Source organism: Euwallacea similis, chromosome 26 (assembly GCF_039881205.1).
Source record: "Euwallacea similis isolate ESF13 chromosome 26, ESF131.1, whole genome shotgun sequence".
Lineage (NCBI taxonomy): Eukaryota > Metazoa > Arthropoda > Insecta > Coleoptera > Curculionidae > Euwallacea > Euwallacea similis.
Window position 1 is genome coordinate 792670 of NC_089634.1, and position 21147 is coordinate 813816.

At 37.6% G+C, this 21147-nt stretch overlaps 2 protein-coding genes across 12 annotated transcripts; both read right to left on the reverse strand.

Annotated features, from left to right (window-relative positions):
* Positions 1-228: 228 nt before the first annotated feature.
* Mmp1 (Matrix metalloproteinase 1) lies at positions 229-16370 on the reverse strand. Of its 11 annotated transcripts, none has more exons than XM_066402717.1 (14): positions 16033-16370; positions 11742-11786; positions 11622-11684; positions 9899-10022; positions 5272-5376; positions 4921-5162; positions 4626-4814; positions 3761-3939; positions 3580-3707; positions 3282-3525; positions 2934-3218; positions 1947-2056; positions 1150-1264; positions 700-840 (listed from the first exon to the last, which is right to left on the reverse strand). In XM_066402717.1, the coding sequence occupies exons 1-13, from the start codon at positions 16108-16110 to the stop codon at positions 1185-1187; spliced, it is 1872 nt and encodes a 623-aa protein (XP_066258814.1). In that variant the 5' UTR covers positions 16111-16370; the 3' UTR covers positions 700-840; positions 1150-1184. The 11 variants fall into 11 exon arrangements, with proteins under 11 accessions (XP_066258809.1, XP_066258808.1, XP_066258815.1 ...); XM_066402721.1 differs by having other exon boundaries at positions 1150-1216; positions 16033-16369; XM_066402716.1 differs by having other exon boundaries at positions 1150-1216; positions 1866-2056; positions 16033-16369.
* A 3801-nt stretch (positions 16371-20171) lies between these two features.
* Positions 20172-20971, reverse strand: LOC136417125 (uncharacterized). The gene is made up of 4 exons (XM_066402659.1): positions 20799-20971; positions 20584-20721; positions 20401-20533; positions 20172-20343 (listed from the first exon to the last, which is right to left on the reverse strand). Exons 1-4 carry the CDS (start codon positions 20865-20867, stop codon positions 20201-20203), a joined length of 483 nt encoding a protein of 160 aa, XP_066258756.1. The 5' UTR covers positions 20868-20971; the 3' UTR covers positions 20172-20200.
* Between the last annotated feature and the right edge of the window lie 176 nt (positions 20972-21147).

Here is a 21147-nt window from a genome sequence, read left to right on the forward strand (position 1 = left end):
ATCCATCATTCACGCGACCTGCACATACCGGGCGTTTCTGTAAAATGGCTTCCCGTAAATCTTTGCACAATTTTTTAATTAAACATTTCCTTTTATGTGTACGTCCACAATTTCCGATTTTGGTCATTTGTGACCGTTATTTATTCCTACTTAACGTCGGAAAAGGAAAGTTATTCGCCCAGATGTGCCATCTACTAGTTCGTCTTCGGATGGAATGAAAAACGAGTCTTGAAAGTTAATATAAAATTAATTTATTGCCGATAAAACTGTATCTGTACAAAATATCCTAAGCTTAAACTTAACTGGCATTCAATAATGAGTACCTAGATCTATCCATTAAGATTGCTCCAAACGTTGGCAATGGTTCCAAAAAGCATTGCCTAGAATTATTACTATCGGTATTATTTGGTCTCGCACATTTCCGCAATACTGCCATTGTTATCATTAAGGTGGTGGACGAGCGCAATAAATAAGATTTGTTCCAAAAATGTACGTAGGTATACTTAAGGCTAGTAACACCCGTCTCTTTCCAAAGCTTGAACTATAAACGAATTACGAATGAAAAAAACTTAAAAATATCACATTTTTAACAATTTTCTGAAATCGACGTCCTAGAAGAAGTAAGTCTTTCAGTCAAAGTAAGCTTCGTTTATAAAACGAATTAGACACTTTGCGTCTACGGCACGCCAGCGATCCGTCTATACGTCGCTATCGCTAGGATTGCTGTGGCTAGCGAGAGCCCCGTGGGCGTTCTTAAGCTAGGTATACCGCTATCTGCATCGCCGTGTTGATGGTTAGGCTCCAGCGATGGATTGTTCGAAGATTCGTCGTGGTACACACCTAAATAATTAAACGCCAAATCCTCGTTAAAATTCACCGCAAATCTCAAGATTCAAGTTAGTCTATGGCATCTTTTAAATTTTCGATTATAGTGTACGGTGAGCTTTAAATTAAATAGTGAAGGCGACGTCAGATGGCGCCGATGGTGAAGAGTTTGAAACCAGGGTTGCCACATGAGCATTTAAATTTTTACAGAAGTTGCATGAAAGCGTAATAGCAAAATTTTTTAAATGGTTAAAAGCTCAAAGCTTAACGAAACTTCTTAAACTTAAGATTGATAAGAAAATGAAAATGAAAGACGGCACATACGTAAATCTAAATGGTTCCGGGGACAGCACACCCTATCACTGCCTGCTGGGGGCCTTCCGGTAGTTCTCTGGAATGTAGCCACGCCGGTAAATCATTGACCGAAGAATACGATTAACTAGCAAAAACAGACGTTTAAAGCTTCGCTGCCCCAAAGCTGCGCATTTTTTGCCGCCGCGGTGCTATTGCAGTGTTTTGTCTTGTGGAATGAAACAACAACAACAACAACAACACCGACAGCATGGTTTCTTTGCTAATGGTACATCTAGAAGTTTCCTTCTATGGAAATAAAAAGCAATGGCGTGCGAGAGGCTCAGCAGGCACTAGACATAAAAACACTCCGTATATAGCCGTGCAACCATTCGTTTCAGCCGCTTTTACTAATCAACATACTTAACTGTGAGGGATGTGATGTTAGTTTACAGTTAGTGCGAGACCTACGAAGCAACTTTACTACACCTACTTGATGCACTATTGACTAAAGTTTTTGTTTTAGCATTTCGTTCTTAGGGTGGGTTTATCGTGGACCAATAAATCCTCCCTAAAGGTGCATTTCCTACCATCACCAGCACAATGAAGTAGTTGTACATACTTGATGAAGAGGGCGATATTGGTTATGTAATAAATTAAAATACTGGAGACACGATGCGTCATTATAAAAGCCAAACTCTGTTAGGTATAACACTTTTCCACTTTTTTAAATTCATTTCCCGTCGTACCTGCATCCATATCAAATCCGTTCTGATCATCCGCGGGGAGACTACCGCCCTCCTCACCCTGCAGCCATCCTCTCGACTCACTGGTTCCGACGGTTCCCGCGGGGGCGTCCTGACACCCGAACCACCAGTACGCGGTTGACCTGGGGAAAGCCGGATTTGTCTGGTCTACCGCGAATGCTCGATCGTTAAACCTGAAAAAGAAAAAAAAAGTGTTTTAAAACATTCCGGTAATTTTGGGATTTAATTGCAACTTGGCAACAGCGCACAGCGGTCAATTTCAGTTCAAAGTGTTAAAGACGGTCGCCTCGTGGTCATATTGCAAAATTATTATTATTATTATTATAGTTCGTTTGGAATTATAACGTATTTCTGTATATAAATATGAGTGTTGAAAGTACATCCTGAAGTATATATTCCTAACATATACAGGGTAAATTTTAAGTGGGGATTTTCCTTTGAACGCGACTTAACCCGCAAAAAACTAAGCAAAATCTTTACGTAACCTTTCTTCGAAATCTCAAAAACAACCGAAATATGCGGGCATGAAAGTTTTAACAAATAACAAAAACTTTAATTATTATTCACTCCGGGTCTGCCTACAAAAGGTGTTTGAAATTGTCGCCATTGGTTTCGTTTACACAAATTTTCGCTCACCTCATCCACAATTCTGTATGTACTGTTAGAAAAGATCTTTTTCCACGAATTATTTCTGCGGTGTCCTCTATCCGTTCACGCAACTCTGCAGCCGTGTTAATTTCAGTCGTAAACACCAAACTTGTTATATAACCCCACAGATAAAAATCACATGGATTTAAGTCTGGTGATGTCGCGAGTCATTGGTCCATTGCGACATATTCAACTGTTAGAAAATTAGTTATTTAAAAAGTCCCGTACTTTTTTGCTCTTTTTCATATGCTCATGTTTCGGTTGTTTTTTAGATTACGAAAACATGTTATATAAATGTTGCGTTTAGTTTTTTGAGGTCTATGTCCTGTTAAAAGGAAAACCTCCACTTAAGATTCACCCTGTATAATGAACTCTGTGACAGCAGGCAAGTGAATCGCTTACCTATAATAAGCACCACCCTTGTAAAAGTACGTATATCCATTGGTCCACTGAAAGGCGGCTCCCAAATTATCTGGGATTCCTTCCCAGTTAGAAATTGGTTTTGGATATGTGCTTTTAACTGGGGGCCTCTGTGAGGGATCAAACCTCCAAAATTTGCTACCCTTGAAAAAGTAAATCTTCCCGTTTCCACTCCAAACCATTGCCGTATCCAAATCGTTGGGAATGCCTGTGAAACCTTCCGAAATTTCCTTGGGATAATCCCCGTCCATTTTACGGCCCTTGTATCTAATCAAACGAAATTAGTATTCATGTGCGCCCTCCTCCTCAAAGAATCTTCAGTGAAATTACCTCCAATACTTTGAGCCTTTAAAGAAGTAACTTTTGCCATTTTTGTATGTGAAAGCAGCATCAATGCTGCCAGGTAATGAAGGCCATCCTTCGGAGATTGGCTTGGGATACCCTGGAGCTATACTCTCTTCTGTAAGCTTCCAATATAAGTCTCCTTTGAAAATGTAAGTGAAGCCTTCGGCAGAGTTGAAAATAGTGTCGAAGCTTGGATCTTGGCAGAGAGATTGGTCCGGGGAAGAACCTCCTTTGTATAAAGTTTAAATTAGATTTTATTTTTCGTTGAACAAGAATAATTCACCTGGTGCCGGAACTTTACTAGGAACATCATCACTGGCATCCACCCCTGAGTCTTGAGGTATTACAGGAGTTTGAGTAGTTTTCTTGCCATAAAGAGCTTGGATTCCATCGATGTCATCTTGATCCAACCTGAAATAATAAATTTTTAATAAAAGTGCTTTAAAAATTTTGTCCCAACATACCTAAAAGTGGGATCATAGCCTCGATAAAATGGGGCCATGAGAGCAGACCTAACGTCTGAGTGACTGAGCCCTAGAGAATGCCCAAATTCATGAGCAGCCACTTGGAAAAGATTGGTCCCTCTATAGCTGTTTATTGACCAGGCTTCAGTGGCATCAAAATGCGCATCTCCACCAAACACCTTTATTTTTTTAATTCCACATCGTTATTACTTTTAACCAAAACCTCACTTAAATTTCTTATACACAGTGTACCATTGAAAACTCTGCATCCAGCTGGGGTAGTTCCACATTATATAATTCCAATTCGTCAGTTTGTTAACCAAAATTTTCCAACTCGATGGATAGATTGAAGCGGATTTACTGAGTGACCACCCAGATCACCTGATCTGACATCACTCGATTTTTTTTTGTGGGAACGTTTAAAATCGAAAATTTATACCAATCAACCGCAGTATCTGAAAGAACTCAGTCATTGAAGAATGCCGGCTAATTACTCCCGAAATTCTTAACAGTGCTCGTCAACATGTTGAACAACATTTTTATCATTGCACGGGAGTGGGAGGTGGACATTTTGAATAATTGATTTGATTAATATAGAATTGTCTTTTATTTTTAAACGTAAGTTAACAGTTTTTTCAACAGCAGGTGATCCAAAATAAATAAAAAATTACATGCAGACAATCAAAATTAAAAACTTTTTCAAATGCACCCCAGAATCTGCATTTAACGCTAATATGTGTCTCAATAATTTCTAATATTTTGATCATAGTTTAAAATAGGCTGGATGCAAAGTTTTCAGTGGTATACCTTGTATGCAGAGGCGTCCAAGCATTTTGGCACACAGAAAGCCACATTAAGTACTTACTTTGGCGGGGTGTTGTGGGTAAAATGTAGGCGTGTATGTTGGTGTGTACCAAGGCCTGAAGATAAGCCATGGGTTATACTGATGGTTGATCCCAACACCAAAATAGTTTTCCTTGTTCCTGTATCGTTTTTGTGGTTGCAACTTGTGCACTAGCGATGAGGCTGTTAAGTATTGGTGTTGTTCGGGTGGCTGAAGTGTGGTGGGGTTATTGACATATGTGGGGGTGAGATGTTTGAACGACACATAAATCATGCAAAAGCCCCTTATGTACACCACCATCATGCAAGGTACTTACTGGGAAGTAGGCATGAGCCAAAGTGCCCCCGGGCCCATCGAACGGGTCTCCGTCTCCGTGCTCTCCACTCTCAAAGCGGATTTCGATGTGAACTTGTCCAGATTTAGGGGTAAATGTCAGATCTGTATAGTCAGTCCAAACATTAAAAGCCCTTTGAACTTCCGCGTCCACCTCTTTCCGCTTAAGTTTCGGGGGGTATTTCGAAATCTTGTAGCTCAGATTCTTGACCTTCCACCTGCTTCCTGTGTGCAAATGGAATGTTGTTGATTATTGCACCCCACAAGGGCAAAGAACCAGTTATTAGTCACTTGGCGATTACTCATCACCGAAACATTTGTGAGTAAAATTCACCTTGCAAAGCATATCTCTTGGCCCTGTTGTCGCCGGTTCCCACTTTGTCTTTCACGCCGCACCTTGGCAGTGACATTGTTTCAATGGTTGTGTCGTCAAGTTCACCTGAAATTGACACGGTTCAAACATTTTTTGAGTTGGGAAACAGTGTATTATATTAAGTTGCAGAACGAATGATCGAATAAATGCCTCATAATGAGTGTAACAACAATTTTCTGATAACAACAGGTTGCAGTGGGTGAAGGTTACCATGTACCAGCATCAATTACGCGAATTGCGAAAGGCGCTATTAGTCAAAATAAGCGTGATGCTGGTGCAAAATTTGAATATCCGATTAGTCGCTAGAATTTTTGAAATAGGTCATTATTATTCGTTTTTGTCCGGTTAACAGTAAAATATGTAATTACTCATCGTCCGTTGTTTTAAAATTGCACACTAACGCTATTGATTATCCTCGATAATGATGACTAAATAATATTCTTCTGAACACGAAAAAGTCATCGTTGAAACACCCACAAAACTGAGTTGAATTTAAAGCGCTAATTTTATCTTCACCATCCACCTTTGCGTTTAGCAACACAGAGAATCACAAAAGTATTCCTAAAAATTGTTTTTTCGTTAAAATATTAATAATCCTTTAGCCGATTTTGTTGAAATTTAGCAGTGTTACTTATGGTTATTATTGTTATTTATGCGCCACTGATTTTTTTAAAACTTTTATATATTTTTTGAATTAAGCACAGTCATGGCCATTAAGATCACCGGATTTAAATCCGTTAGATTTTTTTTTTGGGGGGTCATATAAAGTCCTTCATTTATAGAACTCCGGTCAACACTAAAGAATAATTAATCCAGCAGATACGGGAATAATGTAATCAGATAAGGTATACATCGGAAATATTCCAATGTAGTCGGCAATCGATGTTAAGACGAGCTAATGTTTGCATTGATGTGGAAGAAGGATATTTTCAGCAGCTATCATAAGTTTCATGTTACATATTGTTAGATGTTTTTTACTGAAAAAAATTACGTACCATTTATTTAAGTATAGTTTAAATAAAGCGTTTTTCTTGTTTAATTGTTTTTAAATTTCCGGCGTTGTCCCTATGCATGTCACTAGCACAAGGAAACAAAAAATTACTAGCAAAAGCTTCTTTTGTACTACATTAAAAACTGTCACCAAGCTTCAACATTATATTAATTTGCGTCTTTTTGTTATTTAGCAGTATTTTTTTAATATGTAATGATTTTTAAAAAAAGTTTGACATCCTGTGTCTTGAAAACGAAGCATTAACGGACCTGTGTTTATATAAACTTTTTTCCTTAAAATCACTCAAAGAATCACCCTCTAGTTAAATAATACCCTGTATTACAAAAATTTTCTATAAAATTAAAAAAATATTTACAATGGCGACCATATAACTAGGACCACTTAAAAAATTTCAATTTTTTATTTCTGTCAATAAAGAGATAAACAATTAGAAACATTTAATAATAAAGAAAACAATCTACAAAAACATAATTTAACAAAAAATAAATAAAACTTTTCAATAGAAATAATTAAAACAAAATAAATATCTGGTCATATATAAAATAGGGCCGTTGGCCCCTTAGCAAAAAAAAAGGAAAAAAAGAAACGCAACTAGCAACCGAATATTACCTAACGCCTAATATTTGGTTGCTTTGTCCTTTTGGGCAATCGCTGCCTTTAATCTTTTAGACATTGATGTTATTAAGCGCTGGCAGAGCTCAACAGGAATTGCTTCCCATTTCCGTTGGGTCATGGACCACAGTTCTTTGTTTTTGATCTGATCATCCCTCACGGCAACTTTAAGATGTACTCAAAGATTTTCAATAGGGTTCAGATCGAGCGGTTGTGAAGGCCTTGGCACAACCGGAATTGGTTCATCGTGAAAAAATTGTTTAATTCGTCTACCCGTATGTTTCAGATCGTTATCCTGTTGATATTTACAAATTAATGGAATTTCTTCCGAAGCTTATGGCAGGATAACATCTTTCATTGTTTTCATATATTCTCCTTGGTTCAAAATTCCTTTTATCTAATAAATGGGACCAACACCGAATCAAGAGAAGCAGCCCTACAATTTTACAATATATTGCCACCTCCACGCTTAATGGTTTTTAAAGTGTTTTTTGGAAGCAATTTTTGTTTTGCAGGCTGCCTTACGTACCGTTGACCATTCGAACCAATCAAATTAATTTTTGTTTCGGCCGAAAAAAGGACAGTTTCCACACTGTTCAGTAATCGTCTTCGTTTTCAAAGTGAAGATGATTCTTTGTAAAGTCTATTCTTTTTTTAATTTGTTTGTTTTTGAGAGCAACGGTACGTTCCGAGCCACTCGGATATGTAAATGAACTTCCTGTAACCGTTTTCGACTAGTTCTGAAACTTATTTCCAATTTTAGGTCCTTTTGAAGTTTTGGTTGGTGGAAGTTTTGAGCTTACAAAGGAATTTTTTTGGGATTCTTACTTTATTTGGCGGTCAGTTAAAACTGTTATTTTTCTTTTACGACCCAGATTTTCCTGTCGTTTCTCGTATTTGAGGGCATTTATTACCAAGGTCTTCAAATTTCCTATTTTCCAAGAAATTTCACGAAGGGAACTGCCTTCATCTATTAGTATTCGTATTTTAACTCTTTCGGCTAAAGAATAACGGCTTTCACGCCCCATCTGTGTGTTTATTAATTATTAAAATGGATCAAAATACTTCGAAAGCATTAATTAAACCTATCTTTCAATCGTTATTGCGTTGAATGGAGAACTATAAAAGATTTTAAAAAATAACGAGTTTTTAATACACTGGTCCTATTATTATTGCCACTTTAGATTTAATTGTCTGAATGAACCAGGAGAAGTACAATTCTAGTATAAGGTAATTCCTCTGGTCTCTGCTGACACACACAATTACCAATATTGTAGAAATTTAGAACCCTAATTCAAGCAAAGTGAAATAAGTTTTAATAGACTTTTCCATTTTTGAAATTGAACCTGTAGTGGTCTTATTTCTATGTGCACCACTGTATATTTATTTATCTTTTATAAAATAAAATGCTTAAAAGGAACCTCACAAAAGTATTCGTACTTCTTGGTTTTAAATTCATTTTAGCAAAAAAAACAAAAAAAAATGTGCTTTAGGCATTTTCTTGATCACATCTTTAACAATAATGTTTATTATTCTGATGTTCACCATTTAATTGATTTAAATTCATAGTGCGGATGCTGAAGTGGGGTTAAAAGTAAAGAACTTTCGTTTTATTTAAAATATTTGATAAGAAAATTGGGCAAAGACGAAAAAGTTACAATGAAATTACATACAATGTTAGAAAATGTTATTCAACTGTTCAATCAATTATAAAAAAAAACATGAACAAACGGGTTGTTTCACATTAAAAAAAATTGGATTTCCAAATATATTAAATCTGCAAAATAAGACGAGTTATTAATGGAGTGAAGAACAACCCAAAAAAAAGTACACTTGCAATGGCCATTCAAGTTGCGTTAGACACTCAAAAAAGTGTTCATTTTGGAAACATTAGAAGAATTTTGCATTCTCATGGGCACAATAGTAGAACTCCGCAAACCATTCGTTTCTGCACAAAATCATAAAAAACGCTTATAATTTACACAAAAAAAATATCAAAATGACGGTAAGAAATTTTGGAAAAAGTGCTACTCACAGATAAAAGCAAATTTAACATTTTTGGATAAGATAGAAAAGAGGAAGTTTGGAGAAAAGCAAAAACAAAATTTGAAAAAAAAATTCCTAACGACAGTAAAACGCAGAGGTGGCATTATCTGGTGTGGGAAAAGTACATTTTCTAAATAGCATAATGGACCACAAAGTTTATTTAGACATTTTCACAATAATTTATTACAATATGTTCAAGTTTTCCAATTAAAAAATAACTGGATTATCCAACACGACAATAATCCAAAACATACGGCGCGAAATGTGAAGATGTGGCTTTTGTATAACGCACCCCATATCTTAGATCATCCACCGCTCTCCCCTGATCTAAACCTAATTGAACATTTATGGGAGGAATTATGCAGAAAAATAAGAGTTCCGCTATTAGAAGCGTAATTAAGGATAAAGAGTGTCTAAATAGAGCCGTGCGGATAGTTGGGGACTCTATGCGCCTTAGTTGCATAGAAAATCTTATCCTTTCCATGCCAAGGAAACTAATGGCTGTTATTGAAGCTAGAGGAGGACCAACAAAATATAAAATTATTTTTTATAATACTGGAACCTTAAGTTTAATTTATTTTGATGTACTTTTGTGAGGTTTATTTTAAGCATTTTATTTTATAAAAGATAAATTAATATGTATTTTTTAGTTTTAAAAGAAATCTTTGTTATACATCTTATGCAAAAAGACGAGCTGGAAAAAAATACTGAGCATTTATTATGTAAAAAATAACTTTTTTATAGGGTGTTCCAATACTTTTGTGATTCACTGTATGTCTCGCGTATGAAGGGCTGTCTAAAAATCATGCACTGCCATGGATACCAAAACTACCCTGTCTAAAGATTCCAGTACACAAGGGTCAGTGGAAAACCCTTTCATTTCTGTGCTTTTGTATAGGGATATTTTCCGTCACTTACCAGTCACTTCTAACCCCGCAAAACTCTGAAAATCTTCCACCGCTTTCTTAAAACTACTTTCGTCTAAAAGTTGACTAGAATTGGCTTTGATTGGTCCCAGATATCCGTATTGAGATAGATACAACTGCAAAAGGAAATAAGAAATTAGGCAAATATTTAATCGCATAAATAGATTATCTTAATAGAAATTCCATCCCAAAACAGCTCATTTACAGACAAGCTGATAACCAGTGAACGTTATCAGCTGCTGATGTAGCAACCACCCTATGTGTATATACAAATAAGCACCTAAAATTGACGTGTGTTATTTGATTGTTTGCTAGGGCTCGTGTTTGCTCAAGCTGATAGTATTATCCCTATTAACTGTTAGTTAGCCTTGGGGAATTTATAGTTTTGTGTGATGATATACTAACCTGGTTCCAATTTTTTGAAAATCGAAAAAAATTACGGTGCATACGCATGATTTCGCCTAATCGCTTCGATTTGCTCTGCTTCGGCAAGCTCATACCGTAGGCTCCAAAATCTGCCAAACAAACGTAACCATTTCAAAGCATGGCGCTTGTGACGTGTGAGCATCACGGGTTGCGTACCTTTGAAGGTTATTCAACCACGTTTACAACGTTCGCTTTAATTATGTAAATCGACATTTTTTTCTTTGTGTTTTTGTACATTTTCACCTTAGACATGCTCGTTACATTGTTCAAATTGTCAATTTCGGATTACGGGACTCCTTCCGAAGGTACAGCATTGAATTAGTCCTTGCCTTGGCACATCTCTTACATGACCCAATTTTAGAAACTGTTTTAAGACAAAATCACCTTGCACAATCGATTCACTTGAGATTCCTTGAAGGCACAGGCAGTTTAGGTATTTTTTTTCAGCAATAATTCTTATTGTTGTTATTGCAACGTCAATTTCTGATGGTCAGGGATTGTAGACAATGAAAACCTGATCAACCTGTTTCGGTTAGATCATCATTACTGTTTAATTAAGCATGTGTTGTTAATGCCCGCTACAGCCCGTTTTAAAGTATGTGGATGTTGTATGTTATTTTTGCAGGTATCGCACATCATATGAATACCGACAGTAATAAAAATAATAACATAGTAACATTGACCTTGCCGCCTATGAGTGATGAGGTACCACTGTACCAGTCACTAGGAGCCACCATCGTGGTACTTGTTTGATATTCCAAAAGTGTCGTCCTATTATAATTTACGCATACACGACATCGGAACGATCTCTTGAATCTTTTGTTGCTGGTTGATATTTTTATTTTTGCTTTGCAATAGGTACAGTGATTCATTCTCTGAGAGAAAAGGTTGGCGAACATTGGCCTAGAGCAACGATTCATCGACACCTTTCTCCACGGGGACATACATGTATGCGTCATTCATGAATGAAACTGAAAAAATCGTAAAATTCTGCCCATTTATCTTGCTCTCATTGGCGATGTATTTCCTCGAACGAATGAGCAAAACGAGGTCCACCTGTTTGACTGCGAATCTGCGGCTTAGTCCGGAGGTTTATGGCTTTCCAATGCAAAAAATGTGAATCACTTGAAGAGTACCACCGGAAGCAAGCTTTGTATACCCTTCGTTGACCACAATGGTACACATGAAGCGATTATTTTCGGAATTTGTTCCACCACTGTGCATATCTCATAGAATACCCGGTGTATGTACATTTGTAGGTGCAAAATTAATTTATTGATTTTTCATACCGTTCCGATCAGGTCATGGTAGTCGTCGTCATCATCGTCCTCTTTTGCATAAGAATCGATTGGCTAAAGTTAACAAGAAAAGTGGGTAACACAAGAGTGGTCAGATGGGACAAAACATACCAGTTTAAGGACTCTATTGAATTCCATCTCGAAATCGTCGAAATGCTGCGCAAAGAAAAAAAAAGTGATTATTTTGCCAACTCATACACGATACGAGTTCGATGTGTGTTCTTTTCCGAAAAATATAAGAAATTAATTTGCTATTCTGTGTTCCATTAAATCGCTTGATCATCGATAGAATTGATTAGAGGAATTTCCCCGGTTTTTAGTGGCAGACTCGTTATTATGTAAATGAGGTGACAGAGTCGGATTTTCATCATTTGGAATTTTTCCCTGCCTGGGTCTGTGGTCTGAGATCGCTGATAAGCAAACCATCATTGATTATATTGAGGAACAAACACAGCAAATTCCCGTATGTGTAGCTTGTCTAAATCTGAAAGCGTGAATGGCCAACTCCTCTCTCGTAAATTTTACGCATTTTTTCATCAATGACGCATCCAACCACTTAACTAATGCTTCAACTCCAACGATTCCCCATTAATAAAGAATCCCGTGATTCATCAAGCGAGAGCCTGTTGAAATCTGGCAAGCTCAAAATTCCAAGAATTAAGGCCATTTTTTGTGAAAAGAGGGCTCGAAATTGTTGAAAACCCACGCAAATTGCGGTTTCGTTGGGCGATATCGCCAGTAGGTGCACGCATTTATTTCCTGGAATCTTGTTTACGAAGCACGGATACTCCGCGGTACCATTAACCACAACAATTCCATTCGTCCCGTTTCGATACAATGCATCGACGATGTTTGCTGATGCATGGCTGTTTTGGTGAAAAGAACAGGTTTTTGGAAATTGAGCGTATCCCGAAATTAAGAGAATTTAAATCCATATTTATTTCTCTCTCTTCAATTTAATTTTTCCAGAAAAATAGGAAAGTCACATCAGGCCTCAAAACTTTTTTTGACAGAAATGCGAAGGTTTTTTTCCGAAAAAGTTACCGCTTAATGGGACTTTTCTGGTGACGGTGGGCGCCATCTGTGAAGTCACCCCCAAAACTGAACCCTATTTCCTGCCGTTATGGTGAATGTCATGCTCAATGGACGTGTTGCATTGAGAAATGAGTTATGGGCGAGAAGTATCATAAAGTACTCGTGTGTGGAAAAGACACATTTATTTCTAAATTAAAATTTTTCACCCAACAAGGCTGTTACCACCATCTGCCTTGTTCTCTGACAAACGCCCCATTGTTCTTCACCATAATAAACATCCCATTAACTTTACATATTGCTCCATTTCAATTGAGATTAATAGGATAATTACGTTTTTGCGCTTTTAATGTGAGCTTTCATCTTTTAATTATTATTGTCGTACTAGTGAATCAATTTAACGCCATCCAGATGGCAGTTTTTCTTGGAAATGGCTCATAAGTCACCTTTACTTGAAAGCTCTTATGAAAGTGACTCATGGGAACACTCCGCCAGTGCTCAAGGCAAAGGGTTGTTGGCCAGTGTAACAGGGAGGAGGTTTTTGGCTTTACTATATCTAATACATAATGAGGTTGCCAAGGTTTTGGTGCTGGTACTGCGCCCGTAGCGCACATCAATGGCAATACCCGGAAACCGATTGAATACGCTCACCTTGATGTACCAAATCGACAGAGGAAGAGCTGCTGTTACGCGTTATACGATATTCGGACGTGGAATTTAAATTTCGATTTCGGTGCGTCAGTCAATTAATTAGATTTTTTTCTATCCCTAACAGCTAAATCTGGCTCCATTAATCACCTCCATGGTGGTGAGTCACACGAAACGTCAATTAACACACATGTGTGACAAACAGCTAAGAAAATCAACAATGTTTTGTTTATTTAGAAATTATTATCGTAAGTGTGTTGTTACTTGAGTAATTCAACAATCAAGCTTTATCGATCCACTTTTAACATAAATCCGTTCAACTCGTAGACTACCAAACCTTTTACTATCGATTAGTAGTTTATTTTGACCTGGATTGGGTAAAGTTCAAGAACACGGCTGTGCCCAATCCAGGACGTCCTTCCAACTACAAGAAGGCTTTATGGATCCTCTTTTGGTTGAAACAAATAAAGCCTTGTGATGTGGCCTTTAGTATTATTTCGCTAGATAAGCGGAATGTCTACAAATACAAATTGCGAAAACGATGAAAATCGTGAATCATAAATCAAGATTCTCGATCAAATAACGATTATTTACGACGAAAAATGTTGCATTGTAGTATATTAAATGGAAACTGTGCATGACTACACGAAAATTCCAGTTATTGAAAACCTTGTCTATTGTTTAGATATACTACCATGGATGGACGAATTACATAGTAAAAACTGTAAGTTATGCCCGCAATTATGCCAATTTTGTGCTCTGTGGAACAAATGCAAATTAATTTTGATTGACGAGGACAGTGTAATTGAATAAAAAACGACTCAGTACTAAAAAACTGGCAATAAACTGTTTTATCTTCCCATAAGCATTTGGGAACACCGCTCTCAAGAAGCAGTTGCAAATCCTTTAAACCATCCATATAAATATGACTAATTTTGTTATTAACTCATCAATGTGCATTATTTTTTCTCAAACGATGCCTCAAGGTTCCTGCAGTCATCCACGCGTAAACACGCCGAGCATTATAATAATTTCATAACCGATTTGCAATAGAAATGAATTTTGATGGCCGATCCCTTGTGGGGCTTACGGTACTCGGTGGGTACGTTGACAGGTACTGGCGGTGTCGTTGACAGAAACAAAACAACAATAATATTAAATCGGCATTAATATTCGTCAAGTGCGTTCCTTTGTCCATTGGACCCGGCCTTGGCGACCATCGAGAATGCACAATTTGATTTTTATACACTGGGAATTAAATCATTAAGCATCGCCTCTTCAATGATAATTTATCGTCGTAAAGCCAATTATGTGGAGGGCTTTTGTTTAGACGCTGCAAATCGTTGCTAATGTGCTAATTATATTGCCGCTTGAATCTTTAATTAATTGGTTCAGAAGAGGCACTGGTCAAAAGGCAAGATTAGCAGATGCAGTAAGTGCGCACTTGACAATGGTTCAGGCAGTATTGTTTAAAGCTATAGTGTCAACAACATACTCCATTGAGAATACATTCCACTATGGGAATTCTCAAAAAGTTACATTTATTCCGACGTTTTCTTTTTAACTGTACCGACAAGATTCTATGGAACACGTGAGGGTGAGAACGAGAAATTTGTCCAATCAACATCAAAAGTTCCATTCTCGCTCTCACATGTTCCCATAAATGCAGGGCCCAAAACGAACTCGTTGCGGGCCTAATGGTCTTCGCGAACCACCCTCGTATATGCGAACACATTGCATGTATTGTGGGTTGTCTGAAACCAAGACGAGCGCTTATATGATATGAACGATCGTTGCCATGGACACCATGACGGCTCCTCGGAAAGTTGTCAGTATACGAGGGGGCTTTGAATAGAGAGCTATGTTTGGTTTTTAGAGTTTTATGAAATAGAAAAACAGTATTAAAATAGAAGTCAACTTCAAATATCCACCACGTTGCATAAGAAAGCTGACTATACCTGCAAGTCAACAAACACATACTAGATACGTTATCTTTCTCTCTTAATTTGCTCTTAAAACATTCGCGCCTCACTTAAAAGTGAATTGTTACTTCCACATCTTCACATTCAGTATCGCTGTATAATCATATTTCAAAATAAATGTCTCCATTACATACTGAACATTAAACCTGTTAATTAATTGCTGTGACTCAGATCGGTCGCAGCAAGGAAGGTTTGACTATTGAATTTCCTGTTGTACTAGGAACAAGGAAGTTGCATTCATATGTGTGTGGTGACACGAGTCTGTACGTTTCGGTCACCTGTTGGTCTTGTAACAAAGCCATGAAAATCGACGCAAAATCGGCAATTATTCTTCTAAACCGCTCGTCAATAATTAAATTCTAATCCGATTCGTTGCCCAAAGGGTTACATCACGATTGCATTATGTATTCGAATATCTAGGTAACGAGAGGCACTAAGGCGGAAACCACAGCGATTCGATTCAGTTGCTCGAAATTGGAAAAGTGTCGCAATTCGGATTCAGCTTCGGCTTTAGGTCAAAGGTTCCCCCTCATTAGAATAATTATTGTACATATGGATAATGACCTTGCGGCATTTTACTACATATGCGGCAACATATTTTCGAGAAAAATCTGTAATGTAGTATGACTCAAAACAATTAACCTGCCGCTGATAACAACATTGTAACATAGATAATACCTCTTAATGCATAATAGCATGGAAAACAGTTATTCGGTAAGCAAAAATGTTCCAAGACTTACCATAGCGCTGCTACCCCCCGGCGCGGAGTTGACCACTCCGAGCACCCCCAAAAGCACCAATCCGACTCTTACAGACATCGTTACCGAACTGTCAAAATAGCTGATTCAAACTATTTTTATCTCTATCTGGTGTTTCTTATCTCTTATCGTACGCGATTGCTAACAACGCTCAGCGGTGGCGTCATCTACAAAGGGCGCACGACGTTTCGGCCTTTGTCGATCCGTCCTCGGTCGTTCGCAGTACTATCTGACTCTGGAGCGAGAAGAAAGAGAAAATTACAGGAACGACCTGCGACGATATCGCGGCTCGTTTTGCGACTGAAACGCGGCCTGGCAGCCGGCACGCGTTTATATGTATTGCCTGTGGTCCTGACCTGCCTCAATGAGATATTCGCTGCAGGACGGTGGTTGATGAGCGGGATGAGTAAGCCTTCAGGGAGTTTATTGTCTGTTTGTTTAGTGTTGGGAGAGGCACATTGGGGGGGAGTTCATTGTCTACTAAACTCGCATCTCAATTAATGATATCTCTATGAATAGCCCTCGTATTTATATACAACAAGCATGTATGGGTGGTTGCCCAAAATTTTCAGAGTTCGCCTGGATATGGCGTTGATGCCAATTGGTGTTGGCATGGAAACCAAAAGGGTTGCCCGTACCTTTCTCGCATACGAGGGGCAACCTAAAAGTTTTCTTAACTTCAAATATACAAATTTCTCTCACTTTCATTAACTTCATTAGTTAATTACTTCTCCTTTGTCTAGTCCTTTTCCAAAGTTCACAATATAGGACTAATAGAGCATTAATGATTTATTTAGTACAATCCAGTTGTCAGCGAGAATCCTTATTCGCAAGGTACCTGTATAGTCAATTAGAAAGTAATGAGTTCCATGGCAGCAAAGTTAATTCCCAGTTTTCGGCGTACGCCCATGAAAAAAATATTATGTGGCCAATTGGTACCGCGGTTCGCGGTATTGCCCGGAATGGTTTAAAATTCAAGACCGACGAACTGTCACGAAAATGATCTGTTTCGCTATGTACCTGAGAGGAAATGAAAAATAAAACGAAAATTCATGTTAAACAGCTTTGTATAGGCTGAAAGCGCGTGGGTTCTGTGCCATAAAAGAATTCCTGCATTTTTAGTAGCAGAGCGATTTTATCGATGCGATTGCCGAAAGTTATTGTTCGTGTTATTGAACTTTCACGATTTTGGTGCTCAAAATCTTAAGCAGGCCCTCGACAATGCTAGTTTATTCAGTGGCGATCTTCACTCCTTATCAAGCACATATTTAATGTGTGTCTATTCTGTCTTTTTTTTTCAAGTTACTTGACCTCTCATGCTTTGGCCTGAACTTAATATCAAAACGCAATTTAAAATCAATCCCTGGTATGCGCCATAGTAAAAGTTAGAACATCTCGTGTATATCTGGTGGCCTGAATATTGCCGCGCGAGGATGGAGCTTATAGGACGTTAAGCGTTGGCATGATGACCGAAACAACTACCTCCGTATACCAGGGTCAGTTGTAAAGTGGTTTTAAAATAGTGTCAATACGGTAAACGTAGTAAAAAAACCTGAAATCGAATCTTAGATTCTTAGAATCTCATTTTGTTGATGATCTCATATTGTTGATGGAATAAATTATTGTGTTTTAAGGTAGTGCTAGAATTTAGATATAATATTATATTGTCAAATTCTTTTAGAACGCTAACGATTTGGCAAATTAATTCTGTCCATTAAAAAAAACACTACTGCAATGCCCAAAAAGTTCAAAAGTCATACAGAAGAAACTGCCTTAAGTATTTGTCTTCTAAATTAGTTTAGCCTTGTGTCCTCCTTCAGAAGCGAAAACAAACCCTCCAAATTACAAACAAACGGTGCAGATATACGTAAATGTTTTGGTAATAAATTTACTCAAAGAAAATCAGCTTTATTAGTTGTAGACACAAAAAGACACACATATGGGAAGATCAACTAAGGTCAATCGCAACTCGGAAGTAAAATTATTCCATGTGTATTATTTATTATTCGCGGCGGGTAAAGGAGGTTTAATTCGCATTCATAGTGGCGTGTTAGTATGACCATCGCCACATTTTTTTGACCACTGGGTTGCCGCAATTATGCGTGAAAAAATACGCAGAAAGGTGCCGGTAACGCATAAATATCGAAAATTTTCCACTCGGGAAAGAAGAATGGTTCCACGACCCATCTGACAAAGTCAACGGCTTCGTGGGGGCCCGCCCTCCATCGAAGCGGAGCCCCACCCAATTGTTGAGCCCCATTTAAATAATTGTAAACCCAAACGTTTGAGAAAAAGTTTTACAAGCAGGAGTACTATAATGAGCTCAGACACTTTTTGAATTTGAAATGGGCTTTTGTGGTCTGGCACGACCCATAAGCGTAACACTGAAATATTATTTACAATAATAATAAAGAAAATATTCAACTATGGGGTGTGCGTCATCATAATTCAGTACTGTAAATTTTCTGCGCCAAATTGTCAAGAAAAAGTCGAACGTTCCTATCTAATTGGATGATTCAATTACTCGTATTAGAGATATTCAGTAAGTGTATCAATTGGCATCTGCCTTGGAGGATACCAACAGGGTGGCACTCGTTCCGCAGGAATGCTCCTCCAGCATTATTGTAAAGGAGGGTTGTCCTGGTCAAAAGGTTCTCCGTCATATTGTAAATTTAAAAGAAAAAGAGAGAGATCTCCAACACGGTTCCTATAAATCAGCTTAGGTAGGACGTGTTAAGCTCATCAATGACGCCTATACATGGCAAACATTATGCGTCTCCCTCTTTTTCATTGATTAGTCATCATTATAATCAATTGGGTAACATTATAAAGTTATGCATTACATAAACGTTTCTCTTCCAATTTGTCAAGAAAATTGCTCTTCCTGAAATGTGTGTTCACTTAATCTTCTCCGCCAAATTGTCATGAAATGTATTACTAGAATTGGTTTCTGGGTTCATGTTTTTAGACCTATTTATAAAGGATTCAAACAAATTAGGAGCGATTTTAAGATTGCTTTTGTGTCGTGTCCAAGAATGATTTGATTTAATGATGTATTTTCCGGAGGATTTAATCAAGTAAAAATATGTTTGAATTCTACTTAACGCCCAAAAAATCCGATTAGCCAACATTAGTCACTGGAAACATTGTGTGTGTGGCAAATCCCAACAATAACACCCATCATATCACGCGCACCCTCCCATCAGAGTTCAATTCCCAGAGGTGATTCAACCTCAGATATTATATTGTCACTTCAACAACAAGGCGATAAGAACCGCAAAATCCATTTTCCTATTTGCATACTATGCAAATCGGGCCAATCAGGAAATCAGATTGTCCTTCGACTGATGAATTTCAATCGGCACTGTGCGGTACCAACTTTATTATTTTTATTTGAGGCATATTGGGTTCGATTGTGATCTGAACTTTTTTTTAAAGGCAATCGGCGTTGATATGTGCATCAAGAACAATGTGACATTCAAATGCGCCTCTTTGTGTTTGAATGGAAGTGGCTGTGGTCGATTTAGTTATGTAAATTCAGTGATATTTTAAGAAGCAGCGACCGTGCTGATTCATGGCCTGCGTGGTTCTCAAGTGACTCAGACTTTAAAGGCCTAATGGAACAATTATCCGCTAAAAAATATCGTTTTACAATGTCATTAAATCTTTTATTGAAATTCCGTTATTTGGTGCAACTAGCGCCTGCAACGGCAATACCATTATGCAGTTTGGAGCAAAAACTTAGGTTTTCCCCATAGCAGTTTGTGCCGGTCTATTACTGCACGGTCAGATAACTGCATTAGCACTGTACGATAATTAAAATGTTTATTACCCTAGATAGGTCACAGCCAGTTTTACACCACCGAAGTGTTAATTGTAATAAATTTTTTTAGGCATGCCGGTAATCAGGTGCAGAAGCAGAGACGTACTTGAACTCTAATTTTTTATTAAAATACTCGGTATTTTCAGGGGTGAATTGTTATGCCAAAGCTGCAATGATGAGAGTGCTATGGCATCGTGTGAGATTCATGAGGTTTACAGAATTTTTTTAGCAGCCCAAGACAGGTGATTTCGGAATCTAAACTATAAAAATATCAACGTTAGATCTATAAGAGGACTTCCTGGTCCTTGATATAAAATACATAATTACCTAAATTTGTACATGTTTATTTTCATACAATTTATTACACATGCCGTACACATCCCCGTCGATGTATTCAAGCGACGACTTCATTTTCAGCCGCATTTGTCTGTAGAACACGTGAATGCATCCGAGCCAATAGCACATTGCTGCTGCTTCCCAACAATACCTAGTAAGTAACGCTAAAAAGTTGTTTAAATATAACTTACAGATAAACAGTCCAATGTAAACCATATGCACCCAGTTGTCTGGATTTGCCGTGCAAATTGTTGTAAAAACCACCAAGCTTGTCAATACAGAAATGTATGAGAACTCGAAAGTTAAAACCAGTAGAGGTTTTTCCTGAAAGTTGCTATTTTGTTGTAAACCACTAAAATTAGTCCTATACGAACCCAAATGATCCCCATCATTAGGATCCAACTGATTATGACATGGAAGCTTGATATGATGAAGAAGTGGAGGTCAAATTTGTCGGCATTACCGCCCTGCATTTTCAAACCAAAATAGATCATGCCGACGCATCCGAAGAACTGAAAAAAGTCGTGTTTTGATTATTGTTGATATGATAATGCGCTTCCGAGAAGTTCTCTATATGTAGTGAACTTACCATGCACGTGTAGACCATTGAAACGGCACTAGTCTTCTGTTTAAAACAGTGCAAGAACCTTTCCAACATTTTTCTGGCGTTATTCACGAAGACAAGGGATCTTTGGCATTATCGTTAATATCTAAGTGTTCGTAAAATGGTGGAGAGAGCCAGTATAATTTTAGATCTCCCATTTATTTATGTTGTAAACACTATTAACATGCTAATTTACGTTAGTTGAGAAGTACTAAATTCCTCCACTATTCAATAGAATTTCTATCGCATTACGCCTAGGAAACATTTGTTACCACTCGCAAAAATCATACATTAGTTAAAACGTTTGTTGTGTAAACGCAGCAAGCAATATAGA